This window comes from Nothobranchius furzeri, chromosome 16 (genome assembly GCF_043380555.1).
Source record: "Nothobranchius furzeri strain GRZ-AD chromosome 16, NfurGRZ-RIMD1, whole genome shotgun sequence".
NCBI classification, from domain to species: Eukaryota; Metazoa; Chordata; class Actinopteri; order Cyprinodontiformes; family Nothobranchiidae; genus Nothobranchius; species Nothobranchius furzeri.
Genome location: NC_091756.1, coordinates 47,948,841 through 47,970,845, shown reverse-complemented (window position 1 = coordinate 47,970,845; position 22,005 = coordinate 47,948,841). Strand labels below are relative to the sequence as shown.

At 44.9% G+C, this 22,005-nt stretch overlaps 1 protein-coding gene across 1 annotated transcript in view; it reads right to left on the bottom strand.

Moving 5' to 3' along the window:
• Window positions 1-2,420: 2,420 nt before the first annotated feature.
• The window catches only part of LOC129152262 (leucine zipper putative tumor suppressor 2 homolog), a 37,689-nt gene continuing 18,104 nt past the window's right edge, over window positions 2,421-22,005 (bottom strand). Inside the window, exons 3-7 of the mRNA XM_070545766.1 lie at window positions 6,155-6,652; window positions 5,366-5,962; window positions 5,156-5,278; window positions 4,830-4,976; window positions 2,421-3,358 (exon numbers count right to left, since the gene is read on the bottom strand). Of these exons, the coding sequence (XP_070401867.1) occupies window positions 2,651-3,358; window positions 4,830-4,976; window positions 5,156-5,278; window positions 5,366-5,962; window positions 6,155-6,631 (2,052 nt within the window). The 5' untranslated portion in view covers window positions 6,632-6,652 and the 3' untranslated portion in view covers window positions 2,421-2,650. The remainder of the gene's footprint in view (window positions 3,359-4,829; window positions 4,977-5,155; window positions 5,279-5,365; window positions 5,963-6,154; window positions 6,653-22,005) is intronic.

The window sequence follows — 22,005 nt, the reverse complement described above, 5'->3', positions numbered from 1 at the left end:
ACTAAACAGAAACAAACCTCAAACAGCACAGAAGTTAAACTGGTTTAATTGAAACCATGCTGTGTTTGTCCAAGAAATGTACAGCATGAAAATATACATTTAATGTCTTCATACAAATATTGCAGATTATAAAATTTAATCAGAGGAACCAAAACAAACTTCCACACTAACGATAATATCCAGGTTTTTCATCTGTGGGTGGGAAATGTGTAGCTTTGGTCTATTCACAGTGGTTATGTTTGAGATGAGCAGACAGCTCTAGGAACAAAATATCCTTATTTACAGATGGTTCAATCAAAAAGGGAAGTACATGAGAATGCTAAAAGCTCGGTGGGAAGTAGTCTGACTTTACTCCAAAACATCTTTCAGTGCAAGAGTTCTCCATTATTAGTGATGTAATAGATAAACAGCTTTGGGAATATTTCCGTTGAGAGCTCATTTAGTGTGGTGACACGGTCTTCTTTAATTAAAACTTCTTTATAAAACAGGTTTACTCATGACTGAACCATGTTTCTATCACAGGATTTAGCAACATTTTAATGAACATAAACTTAGTTTCTCATCAAGAAACAGTTTCTGCTTTTTAGAAGGCCTCCGTCACTGAGCACATCAAGCACACAGACTCTACAGTACCACAGCACAGGGCGTACAGGAGTGATAAGGCAGGGCAGATTAGAGTCTGGAGCAAAAAAGTTATAATTAACATCATTAGTGTGTTTTTTTTTAATGAAAATGTTAAAAAATGTTGATCTTAAAGAGATTATTCAGCCATGTTGTTTGTGTCAAAGTTACACTATCGTACTTGTTGTGTAGATAGCTTTTTGAAGAGCTTCGGTTAAAAAAAATCAGCGTTAATGTCCTCCAGGACTTCTGAGCTAATGGCTAGTCTGCATGAGCTGAAACAAAGTTTACCGATTCCATGTATAAAAAAAAAACAGCTCAAATCTATTTTCATAGTGGTTCGAGTGAAATTATTTTGTAAACCTTTACAATCCATTAAAGGGATACTTTGCAACTTTTTCATATTGTTAAATCATTTTCTTGAGCCAGCATCTGCTAAAACGACCCTTTACAGCAGGGATATTCAATTATGGGCCTGGAGGGCCGATATCCAACACGTTTTAGTTTTAACTCTGTATCAACACACCTGATTTCAGACGACAGGTGATTAACAGGCTTCTGCAGAGCCTGATGAGCTGCTGCACAGGTGATTAAACCACTGAATCAAGTAAGTTGGAGCAGAGAAACCACTAAAACATGCTGGATACCGGCCATCGGTGCCTGGAATTGAATACCCTTTTATAGGGTTGACGAAGGGCCGCCCAGCCCCAATCGCCCCGTGTGACCAGAATATTCCACTTGCAACTTCAGAGTTGCCGGTCTGCTCCGTTTAACTTAGAAAACAAAAATGAGCCGACATGCCTGGGGCTGCAGGCTGCTTTCAGCACGCTTCCTGCATGTTTTAGATCACAGTTGATTTGTTTAATTTAGTGATGATGAATCCTGTAGACACAAATGAAGGCAGGGGCACGTTGCAGCTTTTAGATTAAGGTGTTAAATGGATGATCGCACAGCAAGGCTTTGCTTTGGGCTCTACAAACGGACACTAGGAGGCGCTAAAAGCAAGCAAAAACTGCCTTGTCTCCCTTTAATTTGGGAGTTCTATTTACAAAAGTGAAAATCTGTAGCAAAACGCAGCACTTCCTGGATGCATCTAGGTGTCAAGTCCAGCGGGAATTTTATATTTCTGTCTAAATAAATCAGGCAAAGCCAAAGGCAGAGCAACTGTGCCTAAAATAGAGTCACAGGAAACACTATGAATTGTATGATGCTAGCTCATTAGCCCTAAAGGACATTAGCCATTTCTCTGAACAGGAACCATTAAGGAAGCTATTTACAACCGATAAAGCAGGAAAATTTCTAACTTTTACACAATAACACAGCTTTCAAATGGCTGAAGTACCCCTTTAACACATCTGGGGATATCTGAACAAAACAGGAAAACTGACCTTTCTGCTTCATGCTAAAGTGATTTATTCCACTGGATTGTGTAAAAATGGGGCAAATTTAAAATGAGTCATAGCATCAGCATTGTCATACAGGTTGCCCCCAACACCCATTTCAGGGTTGGTAAGTTGTCAGAGCTCCCATTTAACCTCATCACCATCCATGTCACACATAGCACAGCCACCGAAGTCTCCGATTACTCTTACGGGGACACAGTGAACGTGTGGATGACACGTTCACCGCAAACAAGCGAAGTGTAGCCGGCTGCTGACAGAGTGGGAGTGTAGCGCTGAGTGCAGTTGGGATGGCAGAGTCAAAACCATCACAGGAGGAGGATGGTGAAAGTTTGGGTGAACTTACACGCACGCACATAAAACTTCCAAAGCTGTGAAAAGTCACCGGGACTCGGGTGTGTGTTCAGTGCAAACACGGGCATTAATGAAGGCGTGGAGAGCTGATGCGGTTAATGACGTTTAAAGGTCAAACGGCTTTCAAGTGGAGCGGACTTCACACGTCACACTGTTTTACACCAGACACAGTTGGTTGCTTGTTAGTCACATAAACAGCACTTTTTTCCATCTAGACAGCACAAGGAGGAAAAACACCTAGCAGATGGTAGTGCAAATAACAACAAAAAGATGTGTCAGATTTCTGTCGCCGCGATTTCGTCAAAGTTGATCTCGTTCCCGCTGCCCTCGTCCTCCTCTCTGCTCTCCAGTTCCAGACTGAGCTCCTGCAGCATCTGCTCCAGCTCTCGGTTCCTGCGATACATCTGCACATAGTTCTCCTGCAGCTGCTTCTGGTAGCGGATTACTTTGTCCTTCTCCTCCTGCCATATCCTGCGCTCTTCCTCAAAGCTTCCCGATTGCTGCTCAACCGTCTGGCGCTCAAAGGCCAAGTCTGATTTCAGCCTTTCCATCTGCACTTTCATGTTCTGCAGGGCCTCGGTGCTGCTCTGCCTCTGGGCCTTCGCCTCATCGCTCTCGTATGCAAGCAGGTGCTCCTCTGTGTCCTGGAACACCTGACAATGTCTGTTACCTGCTGCCTGACTGGCCAAGGTGTCTTTGAGATTAGCCAGCTCTCCCTCGAGGCGTCCTACCTTTTCTCTGAGCAGTTCCGCTTCACTCTTTCGACGCTGGAGCTCGTTTTCACACACCTCCAGCTCCATGGTGCGTGTGCGGTTTGTGCCGTGGGCCTCCTGGAGCAGAACCTGGGTGTTGGTCAGCTCACCGCGGGTATCTCGAAGCTGACTCCGCAGTGAGACGATCTCTCCAACTCGCTGAGCCAACTCACTCTGCACCTCCTTCAGCTGCTGCTTCAGCAGGGAGATTTCTCCTGACTTCTGGCACACCTGTGACAGGAGGAAGGTTCAGAGTAGATCATCGGTTCCATCTTTGGTGCAAAGCCCATTAGCAATAAAAAAGTAATTAAAATGTGCCCAAAATCTGGTTTCACCGTTAAAGCAAGGAGATGGATAACGAAGCCGAGTGTCAGATCTCTTCAGAGAAAACCCAAAATTCATCAAGATCATGAATCACCAGATGTTTCTGATTTTTAATCTTCTATCCAGCCCCTTTCAACCTGCCAAGTGGTTTTCTGGAGGCACTAAAATTTTCTCAGCCTGCAAAAACAATGCATGTTACTACTGATCTGTGTCTAGAGCTTACTAAAGACCGTTTGTTCCGTCTGATCAGAGATAAAGAGTTCTTTGTGACGTCCTCAAGCAACAAACACACCACCAAACATGCAACCCATCAAAGTTTGTCATGGACCCAAATCTGCATTTCTACAAAAGTAAATGTGTGAAAAGCAAATTCATACCGTAAAATAAGTTTAAATTTAATGTGAACTCAAGTGATTCAGGTAAGAAAAAGTTGGTGTTTTTTCCTGTGTACTCCTAAAGGAATGGGTTACTTGTTTAATACATTTGCCATGGTCTCAAGTAGGAATGAAGGTCTTGTAATTCATTCTCAGGAGGGAAAAATATACTGGTGCAATATTTCTTGGACCTAAAAGTTGTCCACATCACATCTGAGCTTCAGACAGCAAGTTTTATCAAATCTAATCAAACTAAATCAACCTTTATTTAGAAAGCACCTTACAGGCATGAAACATGCCATCCAAGTGCTGTACGATCAAAATAAAACAGATAAAACCAACAGGGACAATTAAAAACCAACAATATAAACATAACTGAATAAGAGCGTGTAAAAATATCAGCGACAGCTAACCCACAGAGCTAAAATCCAGACCATAACCTCTACTGATGGGGGGAGCCTAACAGCTTAGGGAAGGGCACTCCATAGTCTTGGACCTGCTACCAAGAACACCCGAGGTTTTAGGGTCTTATTCTCTGATATTTGGACATCTCGCCTCTAACTGGATAACAGCAACACGACTCTACCACTGACTTGCAACTTTGACGTTTTATCTCCAAAATTAACTCGAGCCTGGAGGAGTTCTGCTGTGTGGTGGTGTTGCTAATGGTTAGCTTAAACCAACAGAGGCGTTCTTTGGTGATTCCTGGACGCTAAACCAACAACAGCCTTCTCCGTCGTGAGTCAAGATGGGTGAGTCCATGAATGTTAAGTTAGAGTGTGACGTAGATCTGTCAGGATTTTCAAATCCAGGATTTTTTCTATCGGAAGCCAATGCAGGAGATAGGTGTAGGAGACTATTTTCATGTTCAGCCTGCATGAAAAGCTTAAGAGTGACCAATTATAATCATAAATAATCATAAAAAAAGGTGTTCAGTCAACCACATCTTTAAAACATCGAACTTCTGAGGGGCTGTTGAATTTTGTTAGAGATGGTCTGCTCACCTCCCACTTGGTCTCCTCCAGCCGGGGTCCCAGCTGGATCTTCTCATGCTCGTAGGAAGTACAGCGCTCCTCTAGCTGCTCCCTCTCCTTCAGAAGCTGAGCAAAGTCCTCCTGCAGCTTCTTCTTCTCCTGCTGGAGCTGATAAACCTGAAGCCACGACACAAGAATACCACTGAAAACATATTATAGCACTTTTAAGGACTAGGTTTATTAGAAAACAATTTTTGAACAGTTTTGCTTTCTGGATGCATAAAACAGTTTGGATCCTGGTTTTGGTTGTCATCACGCTCTGATCAGGCCTAACAGAATACTGAAGAAGTTCTGACCTGCAGCTGAAGCACCTGCTGAGCCCTCTGGGCCTTCTGAGAAGCTACCTGCATCCTGGTGGCACAGCTCTGCCTCAGCTCCTCCAGCTCCAACTCAAAGCGCTTCTGCTTCTCCTCATAAACCTGTAAAGATAACGATGGGATCTGAAAACATCAGAGTGAATAATCCTTTGAGTTTACAGGTCAAACTAGGTCTCAACTCCTACAAACCTGACATATTGCAGCTTCATTCTCATCTAGATTGTCTCGGAGTTGCTGCAGCTCCAACTCTCTCTCTCTCAGTTTGTCCTCCAGATCCCTCACAACCCCTTCGTAACCCTCCACGGGGCCAGGAGAGCGTCCGCCAGACCCGCTGTCAGACAGAGGCTGCCCTCGGCCCCCCAACGATCCAGAACCAGTGCTTTTACTGGAGGAAGAGCGTCCACTGTCTGAGTTGGTCTGGCCATGTGCACCGACTGATGGGACGCCCTTTGTGGGCTCCAGGTGACCTGCTGGGGCGTCCCCTGACGCCAGGCTGTAGCTGGCACTGTTGTAAGGGGGCAGGCTGCAGAGGGAGTTCCGGCCCGAGTCGGACAACGAGCAGGACTGGCTGCTACCATTGCTGGCGTTCCTTCCTCCGCTGTAGGAGCTGCGTTTCTCAGTGCAGGACGGTGACGCGTCCCTGTGGGCGGGGCTGAGCAGGTTCAGGTTGTTTTGGCTTTCTGATGCGTTAGCACAGTGGTGAGGGGAGAGGTACTGCATGGAAGAGCGGCTTTTGGGAATGACGGGTTTGAAGGCAGTGGGCCGCAGCACTGTTTTCTCCATGTTCTAGCAGGGAGACAAAGACAAACATTTCTGTTTGGGAGGACAACAATATTTATAGCAAACCATCCGATTTTAGCATTTTTATTAAACCTGAGCTGCTCTAAACAGGAACTCCCTCAGGTGTTAAGGAAAACACCAGAACATCTTCAATTAAGATGTTTGGTCTATAAAAAGTTGTGATCAGTCAAGACTCACCTTCTCGAGTTTTCCAGAGACTGGAATCAATCTCGGAGGAGGTTTTCCATTTAATCCCAACCCTTCTTTAATGTCCTCTCTGTCGCTTTCAGGGCTGCCAGGAGTAACATGATTATCATTCCAGTCACCGACATAGTCCTCGTTTATGTAGGTGTAGTTCCCGTTCCCACTCTCCTTCTCCAGAACTCTGCTAGACGTTGTGCAGCTCTGGTTCTTCAGGGGTAGGATGTTGTGCAGCAGCGGATCCTGAGGAGACTCGGAGCCCAGGCAGGAAGTTCCAGCAGTAGAACGCCGGACTCTGGCCCCCAGATCCTGGTAGGTTACAGGGCGAGCGGCGACCAGGCTGCTGACAGAACCCATCGAAGGTGGTGGGTGGATGGGTGGTGAAGGACCAGAGGGGTGACGTCTGCGAGCTCCAACGCTGTGGCTCGGGGTGTGAGGCTCAGCCGATATGGGCAGAGCCTGAACCAGGGCCATAGTGGCAGCTGGGAGGGGTCACTGTTGTTGGAGAAGAAAGTATTAATTAAATTGTTAATTCCAGAATTCAAATAAGTTCACGTCAAGTTACATAAATGTCAGTGTTTTGCTGTTACTGTGTTTACAAAACTGACAAAAATCTGTTGCATTCATACTTCCTGATCAAATCTAGTAAACTAAAAAGTTACAGATCCTATTTCACTCAAAAACAAGCAACACTCATCAATTCCCACTGGATGCTTTTAAGGAATGCTTTTTTTTCTGAGTTTGAGACAAAATAAATGAAAAACAGCAGACTGAATTATAAAAACATCTCCCAAGACCCACACACAGAGAACCGGGACAGGCCATTCAATGGATTCAGCCAAGCAGCACAAACAGGGCTTCAGCCACATGAAACAGCACATGGAATGGGTCTCTCCATTAGAGGCGTAAAATGTTACCACCATCATGATAGCGTTTATGTCACAAATGACATCAAAGGCTCACTCACAGCTGGATAATCCAGCATGAATAAGAGACCTGCTAAACCTGCTATGGAGTTTCTGTGGTTTAAATTCTAAAGTAAATTTATATTTGTGCGAATAAAAAAGCCATGCCACAGACTTGCATTGCTTCACTCTCATGGAGTTGTGGTAAATACTGACATTAAAACACGGACTGATATCAACAGTTTGTCCCTTGGCTGCTGAATTCTTGTGTGTGTGGAGAACAATGGACAACAGGACGTGTGGCTCTGAGGTCATGCTTTACTTACAACAGCAGGGTCTGTTACATTTGTAATGAATAAAAAGGGTCAAAAGACCGCAACACATTTTAGAAACCTCAACTTAGTGAGTCTGAATAAAGAGATTAACGTGTGGTGTGTCAAGGGCTGAAGCTTCAGGTTAGCATTCCAAAAGAAACAAAGGCTGAACGAATGAAAGCATGATAAGCTTCTTCATGATAAGACTATACATAAGAGACAATAGTGATGTGAAGAATAAAATATTTTGAACGGGTTTTCAAAGTGAACGTTGAGAGCAGAGAGAGCATGTCTTCTAGTAATGCACCCCACGTGCGCTCTCACGGACATCAAGTGTGTGTTTGTGTGTGTTATATATATATTTAAATGTTTTTATGAACAGGAAAATTTTTTGAAGCTAATTTCTTTTCCAAATTTGCAACTGTACCGTTAATAAGATTAAAAAACGGCTGATAGATGCTAGAATGTTGGCCAGACATAATTCTTTAGCAGATCAGTCAAAACAAGGCCATGCCAAACCGTTTTCCAACCTGTTTACAGAGAGCCACTTCTACAGTTAATGAGTACCCTTTAAACCTGGCTGATCCCTACGTAGACTCATAAATCTACCTCTGCATCGTGTTGATGTTATGCATGAAAATGGAAAACAGCTACCCAAATGTTTTCCCCATTGGTTTGGTTTCTCTTATTATTTCTTTTGCAAATATCTCCTCACTTTGAGTCGCTGGACCTTGATTTTGTGATGCAGGAATTTTAAAAATGGAGAAATTCACGAGACACGTTTCCTCTAGAAACAGTTGAGTTGGTCATTGCATGCACCTGGAAATCTTATAAACTTAGTTTCAATAAGTTTTGAGAAAAGTGAAACACTGTGAAGAAATTAAGATGTTATTAACAGACTGTGCAAAGGTGTTCTAAGTAACACCTAACAAATAGGTGTGTGATTCCTGCCTAAAATTGTGAGCATTTTCCATCAACATAAAAACATAGCAGCTCACTTGATTCACATACCTTAACATGAGCAGTGTGCTTTAATTAAACTGACAAAATAATCTCAAACATGAAAGAGTTTTGAAAGAAAATGCAAACTCCAAAGTGTTTCTCAGAGGAAATGTTTAAAATTGTAAAATTGGGTTAATGACAAGCTAAAAAAACCTCAATAAAGTTGAAAAAAAAAGAAAAGAAACAAACTGTTAGTCTAAAACCTTATGGCAGTTTCTTGCCTCAGATTGTTATTTCTGATCTGGACGAGTCCATTTTCTTGTCCACAAAGTCTCTCCAGATCATATGCAAAGCACAAGAGTCTCAAATGGTTTTAAAGCCTTTGCCATGTTCATGCATTCTTGGTTTTCCTTCTGTTGTCACAGTAACAAGGGCCTCAAACCTTAGAAAGCAGGGGGAGGAGGAAATGAGGAATGGGTCAGAGGGCAGACAGAGAAGCCAGGACCCTCCTTAGCATCTTTAAAGACTTGAATCTTTGCATGGCTCTGAAACACTTCCATGATTTGCCTAATGGAAATAAAGGGATCCACTTACTGAAGGTGAATGGGTGGATAAATCACATTTGCACAACGTTTAATATGGTTACAATTAGGGATGCACCGATCAGGTTTTTTGCTGCCGATCACCGATACCGATATCAAAGAATGCTGATCACCGATACCGATCACCGATACCGATCACGTGGATTGGCCAGAAATTTTCTACAACATTATAATGAGTGCTACAAACTACATAATCTGGGAATAAAGGAAATGTAACCTAATCTAAAATGGTCTGTATTAGGGTTGTCACGGTGTGAAAATTTAACCTCACGGTTATTGTGACCAAAATTACCACGGTTTTCGGTATTATCGCGGTATTTTTTTTAAACGTGCTACATTTTCTTCTTCGTCTTCGTCTTCCTCCGCTTATCCGGGTCCGGGTCGCGGGGGCAGCATCCCAATTAGGGAGCTCCAGGCCGTCCTCTCCCCGGCCTTGTCCACCAGCTCCTCCGGCAGGACCCCAAGGCGTTCCCGGACCATATTGGAGATGTAACCTCTCCAATGTGTCCTGGGTCGACCCGGGGGCCTTCTGCCGGCAGGACATGCCCGAAACACCTCCCCAGGGAGGCGTCCAGGAGGCATCCTGACCAGATGCCCAAACCACCTCAACTGGCTCCTTTCGATCCGGAGGAGCAGCGGTTCTACTCCGAGTCCCTCCCGAATGTCCGAGCTCCTCACCCTATCTCTAAGGCTGAGCCCGGCCACCCTACGGAGGAAACTCATTTCGGCCGCTTGTATCCGCGATCTCGTTCTTTCGGTCATTACCCAAAGCTCATGACCATAGGTGAGGATTGGGACGTAGATCGACCGGTAAATCCAGAGCCTGGCTTTCTGGCTCAGCTCCCTCTTCACCACGACAGATCGGCTCAGCGTCCGCATCACTGCAGACGCCGAACAATTCCGCCTGTCGATCTCCCGATCCCTCCTACCCTCACTCGTGAACAAGACCCCGAGATACTTAAACTCCTCCACTTGAGGTAGGACCTCTCCCCCGACCCTGAGGTGGCAAGCCACCCTTTTCCGGTCGAGAACCATGGTCTCAGATTTGGAGGTGCTGATCCTCATCCCAGCCGCTTCACATTCGGCCGCGAACCTACCCAGCAAGAGCTGAAGGTCAGAGCTGGATGAAGCTAGGAGGACCACATCATCCGCAAAAAGCAGAGACGAGATTCTCCTGCCACCAAACTCGACACACTCCACACCACGGCTGCGTCTAGAAATTCTGTCCATAAAAGTGATGAACAGAACCGGTGACAAAGGGCAGCCCTGGCGGAGTCCAACCCTCACTGGGAACAGGTCCGACTTACTACCGGCTATGCGGACCAAACTCACGCTCCTCTGGTAAAGGGACTGAATGGCCCTTAACAGAAAGCCACCCACCCCATACTCCTGGAGCGTCCCCCACAGGGTGCCCCTGGGGACACGGTCATAAGCCTTCTCCAAATCCCCAAAGCACACGTGGATTGGTTGGGCAAACTCCCATGCCCCCTCCATCACCCTTGCAAGGGTATAGAGCTGGTCCACAGTTCCACGGCCAGGACGAAAACCACATTGCTCCTCCTCTATCTGAGATTCAACTATCGATCGGACCCTCCTCTCCAGTACCTTGGCGTAGACCTTTCCAGGGAGGCTGAGGAGTGTGATCCCCCTATAGTTGGAACACACCCTCAGGTCACCCTTCTTAAAGATGGGGACCACCACCCCGGTCTGCCACTCCCTAGGAACTGCCCCCGATGACCACGCAATGTTGTAGAGACGTGTCAACCATGACAGCCCTACAACATCCATAGCCTTGAGATACCCAGGACGAACCTCATCCGCCCCCGGGGCTCCGCCGCTGTGTAGTTGTTTGACTACCTCAGCAACTTCTGCCCCCGAGATCGGACAGTCCATCCCCAGGCCTCCCAGCTCTGGTTCCTCCTCGGAATGCGCATTGGTGGGATTGAGGAGCTCCTCAAAGTATTCCTTCCACCGTCCGACTATAGCCTCAGTTGACGTCAGCAGCTCCCCATCCCCACTGTAAACAGTGTGAGCGAGTTGCTGCCTTCCTCTCCTGAGGCGCCGGACAGTTTGCCAGAACATCTTTGGAGCTGATCGATAGTCTTTCTCCATGGCCTCACCAAACTCCTCCCACGCCCGAGATTTTGCCTCGGCAACTGCCACTGCTGCACCCCGCTTGGCTATCCGGTACCTGTCTGCTGCCTCCGGAGACCCACAGACCAGCCACTCCCTGTAGGCCTCCTTCTTCAGCCTGACGGCTCCCCGAACCTCTGGTGTCCACCAGCGGGTACGGGGGTTGCCACCACGACTGGCACAGGCCACCTTACGACCACAGCTAGCAACAGCCGCATCGACAATCGCAGAGTGGAACAAGGCCCACTCGGACTCAATGTCCCCCACTGCTCTCGGGACGTGGTCAAAGCTCTGCCGGAGGTGGGAGTTGAAGACCGTCTTGACAGGTTCTTCTGCCAGGCGTTCCCAGCAGACCCTCACTATGCGTTTGGGTCTGCCAGGTCTACGCGGCATGTTCCCTTGCCATCTGATCCAACTCACCACCAGGTGGTGATCAGTTGACAGCTCCGCCCCTCTCTTCACTCGGGTGTCCAAAACATACGGCCGCAGGTCAGATGATACGACTACAAAATCTATCATCGACCTGTGACCTAGGCTGCCCTGGTACCAAGTGTACCGGTGGGCATCCTTATGTTCGAACATGGTGTTCGTTATGGCCAAACTGCGGCTTGCACAGAAGTCCAATAACAAAACACCGCTCGAGTTCAGATTAGGTGGGCCGTTCCTCCCAATCACACCCCTCCAGGTCAGGCTGTCATTGCCCACGTGAGCATTGAAGTCCCCCAGCAGGACAATGGTGTCCCCTGATGGAGCACTATCTAGCACTCGTCCCAGGGACTCCAAAAAGGGTGGGTACTCTGAACTGATATTTGGCCCATAAGCACAAACAACAGTCAGGACCCGTTCCCCAACCCAAAGGCGCAAGGAAGCTACCCTCTTGTCCCCCGGGGTAAACCCCAACACACAGGCAGAGAGTCTCGGGGCTAACAAAAAGCCAACCCCAGCCCTCCGCCTCTCACCCGGAGCAACTCCAGCAAAGTAGAGTGTCCAACCCCTCTCCAGGTCTCGGGTTCCAGAGCCAATGCAATGTGTCGAGGTGAGTCCGACTATATCTAGCCGGTACCGCTCAACCTCTGCCACAAGCTCCGGCTCCTTCCCCGCCAGCGAGGTGACGTTCCATGTCCCAAAAACTAGTTTTCTTGTCCGGGGATTGGACCGCCAAGGCTCCCGCCTTGGTCTGCCACCCGATTCGCATTGCACCGGACCCTTCATGTTCCTCCTGCGGGTGGTGGGTCCACAGTTGGACGAGCCCATGTATCCGGTTCGGGCTGGGCCCGGCCGGGCCCCATGGGCGAAAGCCCGGCCACCAGGCGCTCGCTCACGGGCCCCAACCCCAGGCCTGGCTCCAGGGTGGGACCCCGGTAACCCTCCGGGCCGGGTACTCCGACTCTTCATTTTAACCGCCATGAAAGATCCTTCGAACCACTACATTTTCACACAATTAAATAAACCCTGTATGTCAGGAAATATTGTCCTCAGTTTGTGTCTAAATTTTGCCTAAAATGTGTTATTTTGTAATTATGTTATTTGTTTACATTTTTCCCCTTTAGTCTTTAAAATACCAATATTTGCCCATAACTTTGTATTTTATGTCTGTTGGATGTCATCATTTAAAAATATTAGATCAGATGATACTCAGTACTCAAGTAGCCTTCTAATCAGATACTTTTTTTTTTTACCCTTACTTGAGCAATCCGTATTTCAGGAAAATATTGTCCTCGGTTTGTGTCCTTCCAGTGAGCTTTGCAGATGTGGGAAAATGTCATCAGGCAGTAATCATTGTTAAATTCATAATTATTCTCGGAGAGAGACCAACTCTTATCTGCCCCTGGGAGCCCCGTAATGCATAGCGTCATTTCAACATGGCGGGGTCCGCGACACGGTTTATATGCAGGTAGCGGCGCTGCGGCTGCTTTATATAGCGACTCATTGCATTCTCCCTCAACCCAAATCCTCGGATCACGCATTTTAGCTAAAACGCTAACGTTAGCTTGCCTTGCGTTGACTGTAGAGTTGTGGGTGATGGTCACGCAGATGTGTCATGAGATAAGAAGCATTGCTGCCTTTCACAGACACTTTTTCTGCTCGTGCTGCAAACAGGATAGCCGTCTTCTATAAACTCCCTCGGCATTCTTCAAATATCTAAAATATGCCCGTACTTCCGACTTTGTCTTCTTTGAGGGATAATAAATGTCCTCCTGAGCGCTGCCGTCTCCTCCTTTGACCATTATTTCAGCTTTAGCTTCAAGAAAGTTTTGTTGTAAACAAAGCGTGTATGTGCCGCCGGCAACTTCTGCAGATGATACGGTGGCTGGTAAGGGTCACCGCGCCTACACCCCAGCCACGGTAAACCCACCAAGATAATATAGTTTTTTAAAAACAAGACGGTTATTATTGTCAACTTTTTTTTTTTTTTACCGGGGTTTAGCGCTACACTGGTTACCGTGACAACCCTACCTGATTGGTTTGCTTTGATCTATTTTGAAAATTCCGATCAAAACCGATAGGGGCGCTATCGGCCGATTACGATCAAATGCCGATCCATCGGTGCATCCCTAGTTACAATATGGTGCACAAGTACGCTGTGGTGTGGCCACACCCACTGCCTTATCTCATTAAAGTGTCAAGAATAAATGACTGCAGAAACAACACATTTCACCTGACTACAATAACACGTCCCGATGTTTGAGCTACTCTCACAATGCCTCTGTCAGCTGAGTGCTACTGTGTTTGGGAAAGCTTTTGAGGGTCCAGTCACTCCTCCATACGGAGAAATGCTGCGGCTAAAGGGAGTGAAGATTAAACACAAGCTTTGGTCGCTCTGCTTCTCCTGATCTCCTCCTATTCATCACAATTCACTGTTCAGATGAGATTAGAAAACAGAAAACATTCAAAGAATCGTGTTCCATTGTTCAAACCAGTGAGAATAAAAGTGAAGGATTCAGCTTAACTGGAAGTGAACAGGAAGGGAAGCGCTTCCTGTGATGTTCAGTGGAGCTTTTAGCCATTAGTGTTTGAATGAGCATCCTTGCTTGATTAATCAGATAAATGTGCAGCCAGTGCAATGACATCTACATCTGAGATGTTCTGGTGGTACCAATCCTTCTCTCTGACTGGTCTCAGATGATCAGACACCACTTCATAATGAAGTGAATGAATGAATAAATCATCCACTCTTGTGCTTCGGCCTAAAGCACAATACAGCATAGAAAACAGCCCTGATTAACACAGATTCATAATAAAACATGGATTATCTACATATTATTCAGAAGTGAAGCTTGAGAAGTTTGAAGAACAAACTCTGGTCCTTACTGGTCACAGTGTTCTTGGTCCAGTTTGGTTTGTCCACAAACATTCCTCATTTCTTCCTGTCTAATTCCCCTGTTGTGTTTTGTCTCTACTGGCTCTCGTCCATCAAAACAATTCTAGGAGGAATCCTGATCTCCAGAATTCCACTATTTCATCATTAGCTTGGACTGTGGGTCAACTTTGAGCAGCCTCTAAGTCTTAACCAACAAGAGATCTGACCTTCAAGCTGCCCTTTGCATTTTTATACTACAAAATTATTTTAGATGTTTGTTAGTGACCAGGCTATTTATTTAGGCTGGTCTGAATTAAATGATTTGTTCTCCCCTGTCTCTAACATGCCGGAGTAACAACAAATACAGTAAATCAGAAATCTTAACAACTCCCTGATATTTACACTAACGCGGTTCTCTAAACCACAGAAAACATCAGACAAGCCATGCTGTACCCCAAAATTATTCAAACCAGTTTATCAAATGATCCGAATCACTTTGGCTTTCAAGGTTAGCCTATGTGGTTGTTATTATGCCATTCATTATCATGCAAGACGATCTTATTTCTACTTTTTTCCAACAGAAAGCAGATTAAGGTAAATAATTTAGCTATAAAGAGTGGGCATCAAAAGATTAATCTTTAAATATCTAAAGAGAATTTAAAAAACTATACAAAAAGACAAAAAAAATTAACATTTATAGAAGTTTCATTCATTGTTGCCATTAAGGTCTCATCCACTCTTTTTTTAATCCTGTGATTTTTAGTTGGAATAAATGCCTTGAGTCTTATTTTTGTGGCCACAAAGCTCTGGTGCTCCTGTTTCAGGAGAAGTTAGTTGAATGAGTCAGGGCACGTAAAATGGGGGGATTTTGAGTCCTACTCATTAACAACAGGATCAACAAAATGATCAAGATACCTGGCTGAGTGGTTGGGCAAAAGCTTGGACTCATTTGACATGATCATCGACAAAAGGATGAAGAGTAAACTTACGACAGTTATGTCTCTGGAGGATCACCCCTTCATCAGGTTTTTAAGGATGTCAGGAGCTCTTTTAGTGGGCGAATGTTAATGCCCCGTTGTTCCACTGAACGTTTGAGGAACTTTTATTCCTGCTGCAGTGCGTTTTTATAACAACCATTTGGTATGATCTTATATTTGACATGTCTATCATGGTTGTGGCTTATAGCAGTGTCCAGTGAATGGTTTATTTATTTATTTATTTGTTGCTTGTGCGTGCATGTTGTTTTTGTTTTTTACTTGTCCATGGCAATTCAATTTCCCCCTTGGGGATTAATAAAGACAACCTTGAACCTTAATATTCATGATATGCACACAGCTCACCTCTGATTGGCTAACAGCAGAGCAACTCTTGCACTACCTCTGTTCACCCTTCCTCTTGGGTAGACAAAAACTTTATCTTCACAAATACCCCATGCCTGAATGTGTTCTGCCATGTTGTGGAGTTGCTAATGCTAATGGTTAGCTTGTACTAGCCAAGACACGCTCTGCTCTTTCATGGATGCTAAATCAACACAAGTTTGACAAATGACTACAAACAGTAAAGCAACTTGTAAGAGATGTCAGGTCAGCATGTAGAAATCCTTACTTTTAGAAATTCCTATTGGGATTTTGGTTCAGAGCATAATAAAAACCTCCTTTAGTCTGCTCTAAAAAATAACTAAGCTCAAATGTCTTAATTCAGCGAGGTCACTCCCATTACAGCTGCCTGTTCCAAATGAGAACAGTACTACATTAAATGTGGATGATATTTACTGATATGCAGCATAACCTCTAGTCTATATGCCTTTAGACTGGCAATTAGCAGCTTCTGCTGTATGAAAGCCTTTTTCCAGAGGTGGTTTATGGGAATAGAGCGAACACCGTTTACTGGCCCTGCCCTTTAAGACTGCAACGTCACACAAACTGCTTTGAGATGAATACTGAATCCTTCTTTATTTTGACTAAACATCCAGAGCTACAGAGAAAAAGCTAAAAATAGTCATCACACCAGGTAAAGTGTTCCCACAGACAAGAAAAAAAAATACTCAAATGTAAATGTCAGCCCCCATCTGAGGCTTCACCTCTGAGAGCAGTTACCATCTATGACTCAAAGAGCCAAGGGGAGGGAGGCAGAATGAAGGGAGGATGAAAGTGGCTGAGCTTTCTGCTGGAAGCATCTGCATGAAGGAACAAACAAATGAGCCCACAACCCCCCTCCTTCACTCTCTATCTTTACAAAACTTCTAAATCCCACTGTGTAACCCCCTTCCCACCTCTTCATTCTTGCTCCTCTTTGGAAACTGGAACACGCTTGAAAAGTGTGACAAAGCTATTTTGGTTGTGAAGTTAACCTACCTTTCTGCAGCCAAACACCTCACAGACCTGACTAAACTTACAGCTACTGTGGCAGATGTAAACAATCCCAATTAAGGCAGTATGTGGTATTAGTTACTATTTATTTAGAGTTGACGAGGCAGCAAATGTTTACACCACTATTTATTTTGCTGAGATTTTCCATCCCAAAGACGCTTTTGAATATGAATTTTAAACCCATCCTTTCAGCAAACACTAAATTATAAATTATAGGAAAGCGGACCTACTTCACTACATTGGCATTCCTCCTGAGTGACCACAGGTTTGTTTAAATGATGCACCTAACACTGTCAATTACTACACTGCACTGAAAGGAAAACAAAGAGCTCACACACACACACACACACACACACACACACACACACACACACACACACACACACACACACACACACACACACACACACACACACACACACACACACACACACACACACACACACACACACACACACACACACACACACACACACACACACACACACACACACACACACACACACACACACACACACACACACACACACACACACACACACACACAGGGATTCATGTCAGGACAAGTAAACTGGCAATAATTTTGCTAATCAATAACCTTGAAATAACAAATTTTAGAGTAAAATTCTTGGTGTGATTTCTGAAATGTTACTTATAAAAAGGTATTATTTTTGACTATTTATTTTCACTGGGCAAAGCTTATAACAACTCCTTTTAAACTGATGTTCATTTTGGCAAGGAACTATTCAATGGATGCAGCTAAAATGATTTTTCCACAAACTCTGGTGCTTTTTTATATTATCATGCATTAAATCTGCATAATTAACACAATAAGTCTTTAGAAGATTAAGCAACAAAGCCACAGTCAAACACTCTAACTCCTTTGCTGCCAAAGTCATTCAGACAACTTCCCTTTTCTCCAACAGTTAAGTTTCTTACCCCAGTTTGCTCCCAGCATGGTGTGTGATCAACTCCAGTGTGTCTCAGATGTTGGTCACCTCAAACACTCATCATGTTCCATTTTTGACCACCTCTCTTAAGAAAAACATCTAAATCCCCCTTCAATAAAAAACCCTGCTCACTCTCAAGATAAATGGCACCTATGTGAATGAGAGCAGTCCCCTCCCCTTCCTCTGCTATACTCTCCTCCTCCTCTTCCCTTCAGCACAGCCCTCTCTCTCATGTACACCTCTCCTTTCACTGCTCCAATCCTCTGCTGTTTCCTTTCACCACAGAAAGTTTGCAGGTCCTTCAGTGGTCTTTATTGGGGAGTAAAAAGGAGGCTGAACTATGAAGAAGAAGATGAAGAAGATGAGGAAAGATGAAGAAAACGAAGACAAAGAAAATGAAGAAAAAGAAAATGAAGAAGGAGAAAATGAAGAAGAAAATATTAAAATGAGCAAAAAATAGACAATTGTGATTGAAAAAATGTTAAGAAAGAGAGAGAGTGAATAGGAAAGAGGGAAATCAGTGGATCCTGAGGAAGGTGGGATAGGTGAGGAGAGCAGAATAAAGAGAGAGGGGTTGAAGAAGGTCATCCAAAAGCCAGCTTGAACAAGTGAGTCTTCAGCTGCTTTTTAAAGGAGACCACTGAGTCCACTGATCTCAGGCTCAGGGGGAGAGAGTTCCAGAGTCTGGGGGCCACAGCAGCAAATGATCTGTCACCTTTGGTCTTTAGCCTGGTGCGCTGCACAACCAGTAGGCTTTGGTCACTGGAACTCAGGGACCTGCTGGGGGTGTAGGGACTAAGAAGATCACCAATGTAAGATGGTGCTTGTCCATGTAAGGCCCTAAAGACCAGAACCAGGATCTTGAAATGAACCCTGAAGTTGACTGGCAGCCAGTGAAGCTGGAGGAGAAGCGGGGTGATGTGGGTGTGTTTGGAGGACTTGGTCAGAAGCCGAGGACAGGCATTCTGAACCACCTGTAGACGGTTCAGAGAGGTTTTGCTCAGACACGTGAAAAGAGAGTTGCAGTAGTCTAAGAGTGAGGAGATGAAGGTGTGGAGAACTGTCTCAAGTTCAGAGCGGGACAGAATGGGACTCAGCTTAGCAATGTTCCTGAGATGGAAGAAGGAAGAGCGAACAAGATATCCAGGGTGAGAGCTGGGTCAAAGGTCACACCAAGATTCCAGACAGAAGGTTTGGTGTGAGAAGCAAGCTGACCAAGAAAGTCTCTGACTTTGGGAACCAGCTTGTCTGGGGCACAGATGAGGATCTCAGTCTTATCTTCATTCAGCTGAAGAAAGCTCCCAGCCATCCAAGTTTTAATAGAGTCTAAGCAGGTGTGTAACAGCTGCAGCTTAGACATCTCATGGGGCTTAAAGGAGATGTACAGTTGGATGTCATCTGCATAAAAATGGTAGGAGATTCCTTTGAAGGAGCTCAGGATGTGCTGAAGAGGGAGCAGGTAGAGGAAGAGCAGAGGCCCCAGCACAGAACCTTGTGGGACACCATGGGAAAGGGAGGTGGTGGATGACCTAATCTTGGAGACAGCCACAGAAAAGGAGCTCTCAGAAAGATAAGAGGAGAACCACTCCAGAGCAGTTCCCGATAGGCCTACCCAGTCTATCAGTCTCTCCAGTAGCAGGGGATGGTCAACAGTGTCAAAGGCTGCAGTCAGGTCCAGCAGGACCAGAACAGAACAGTCCCCTGCATCACTGTGAGTCAGAAGGTCATTAGAGATCCTAAGAAGAGCTGTTTCAGCAGAATGAGCTCTAAGAAAACCTGACTGGAAGCTATCATAGATGTTATGTTCATCAAGAGCAGCTGTGAGTTGTTTAGCCACAACCTTTTCCAAGATCTTGGAGATGAACGGAAGTTTAGAGATGGGTCTGAAGCTGCTATGGAGAGAGGCGTCAAGACTCGATTTTTTAAGAAGCGGGTGGATTACAGCATTCTTAAAGTAAGCAGGGACCTGACCAGAAACCAGAGAAGCACTAATTATAGAGAACACGCTGGGACCGACGGACTGAAAAGCACTTTTAAACAAAGATGAGGGTAAGATGTCGAGGGGGCATGCAGAGGTCTTCATAGAGTTAACTAGTTTGGTTAACTCAGGCAAAGAAACAGGAGCCAAGCTATCTAGGATGATGGGCCTGGTTGGAGTCAGGAGAGGCAGCGATAAGCTGAAGGAGAGATGCTAGATCTAACCTTATTGACATTGTCCACAAAGAAAGACAGAAAGTTCTCAGTCTGAAACAGAGTGGATGGATGCTGTAGGAGAGGCAGGAGACACAATGTTGCTGATGGTGTTAAAGCTAGGCAAAGGAGGACTTAGAACTACTGGTTCCACTGCTTTTTTCAAACAAGATCAAGTATAAGAAAACAGACAAACTCTATGTTAACCTTAAAGAGACAATGTGTACTTTTTACTATATTTATATATACACACATATACATACATACATACACACACACACACACACACACACACACATATATATATACATATACATATAGAGTCAACAAAGTTAACACTAGATTAATGATCAAACACTGGATACTATAAAGTTGAACTAATACACGCTAAACAGGTGAGAAAACAAGCTTAAACTAAGTAGGATTAACATTTATGACATAAAAAGGACGAGCACTGGTTGGTGTCATCTCTTTTCAAAAACAGACTCCAACTCCACTTTCCTGGATAACAGCAGTACACGGCCATCTTTGATTTGATCTCAAGGAACTCCACTAAAAACTTGACAGATTTTCCAATCAGAATATTAAACATGTGAAGAACTTGAAACAAACTAAGAGTTTTGGCTGAAGCGCAAATCAAGTTTTGGCCCTTGCACGCTCTTCTCCAGAAACATGACCACAGTAATGAATTGTTTCTTTTCCTTGGGAATATTTAGGAATATCTAGACACTTTTTTGGAAATGATAAGATTTTAAGTAGTTTACTTTCCTGGGACAGTGGCAGCTTTTAGCTTTTGTCCCGTAACTGAGCAGTAATCCACCATCTGCTCCAAATCAAAAGAATCAACAGGAAGAGACAGCGTAGTGAGTTGCACTGAGCTGCAACAAAAAGAGAGGGGCAAAGTAGGGTGAAAGAAAGAAGTAGGCTATGCCACACACACACACACACACACACACACACACGCGTGCGCTCCTGATTCCAACTCCCTCTCCCTGCTCCTGGAACTGGGTCACACTTACAGAACAAAGTTTGTCCTTGAGACCTGATGCCCAGGCAGGAGTTCGCGGTCGTTCTTGGAGACATCTCAATGGGACGTCTGAACAGACCTAAACGTGCCACAAGCAAAACCCTGTCAAGCTTCAGCCAGAGCAATAAAAACTACTCCGAGTCCATTTCAGAACAACAAACACCATCAATCAGACGACTCAAGGCCACCAAAGCTGGCACAAAGAAGCAGGCTGCAAATCACCTCTGAGAATGGCACCATCAACACCACCTCTTTATAAGCCGGAAGGGAGGGGGATAACATGACTCAGCCCCCTTTGAGGGACTTGATTTACAGGCTGAGGCAGCAAAGTAAAATGACAAATATGTGGCTTCCTTCTTGTTCTGCAGGAAAGCAAAGAAATAAAAACAAACATTTGAAAGAAAATTAGAGGTTAAATTTCTGTTAAAATAAATAATCATAGCGTGGTTTGGCAGTAATGTTGGAGTAGCTCTTTGGTGGTCTATAATTTATTCTACTGAGTCAAATACAATCTATGTTTCTACAGAAAATCAAAAAAGTAAACTACTACAGCAGTAAGGGGGAAATTTCCGGAGAGTTTGAAGTCTGGGTTCAAGGTTGGGGTTTGCATTTAGCACAAGAGTTTACCTGAAACCAGAGCCAATTACAGCAGGTGGTCGTTAGGCAGGGATTTCATCTCTCTGTGCTCCACCAACCTGCTTTATTCTATTTTTTTGCAGAAACAACTCCAGCCGCAGACCAGTACCTGACAGAAAGCTAGGCCATTCATCAGCATCTGCCCTGCCTCGGCATGGAGACGTCACTCCCATCGGATGCTGCAGATAAAAACGGCACTAACCAGCTGACCCTTTGGATACCTTACGTACCTCCAAAACAATCCACCAGGGTACAAAGCTATCCACGAACACCTCAGAACTGAAAAGTAAAAATGTAATCCTCGTCATCAGGTGGTTCACTACTTTTAGACCCAAACAGAGAGAGATCGGTAGATTGAACTAAGCCCAGTCATAAATCCACACACTGGCTGTATTGAGCTGGCAGGCATTCGACTTAGCCACGCTCTGATTTACAGTATAATGTGTCAAAGAGATTAGGGCTGGGCCTCCAGCTCTGGA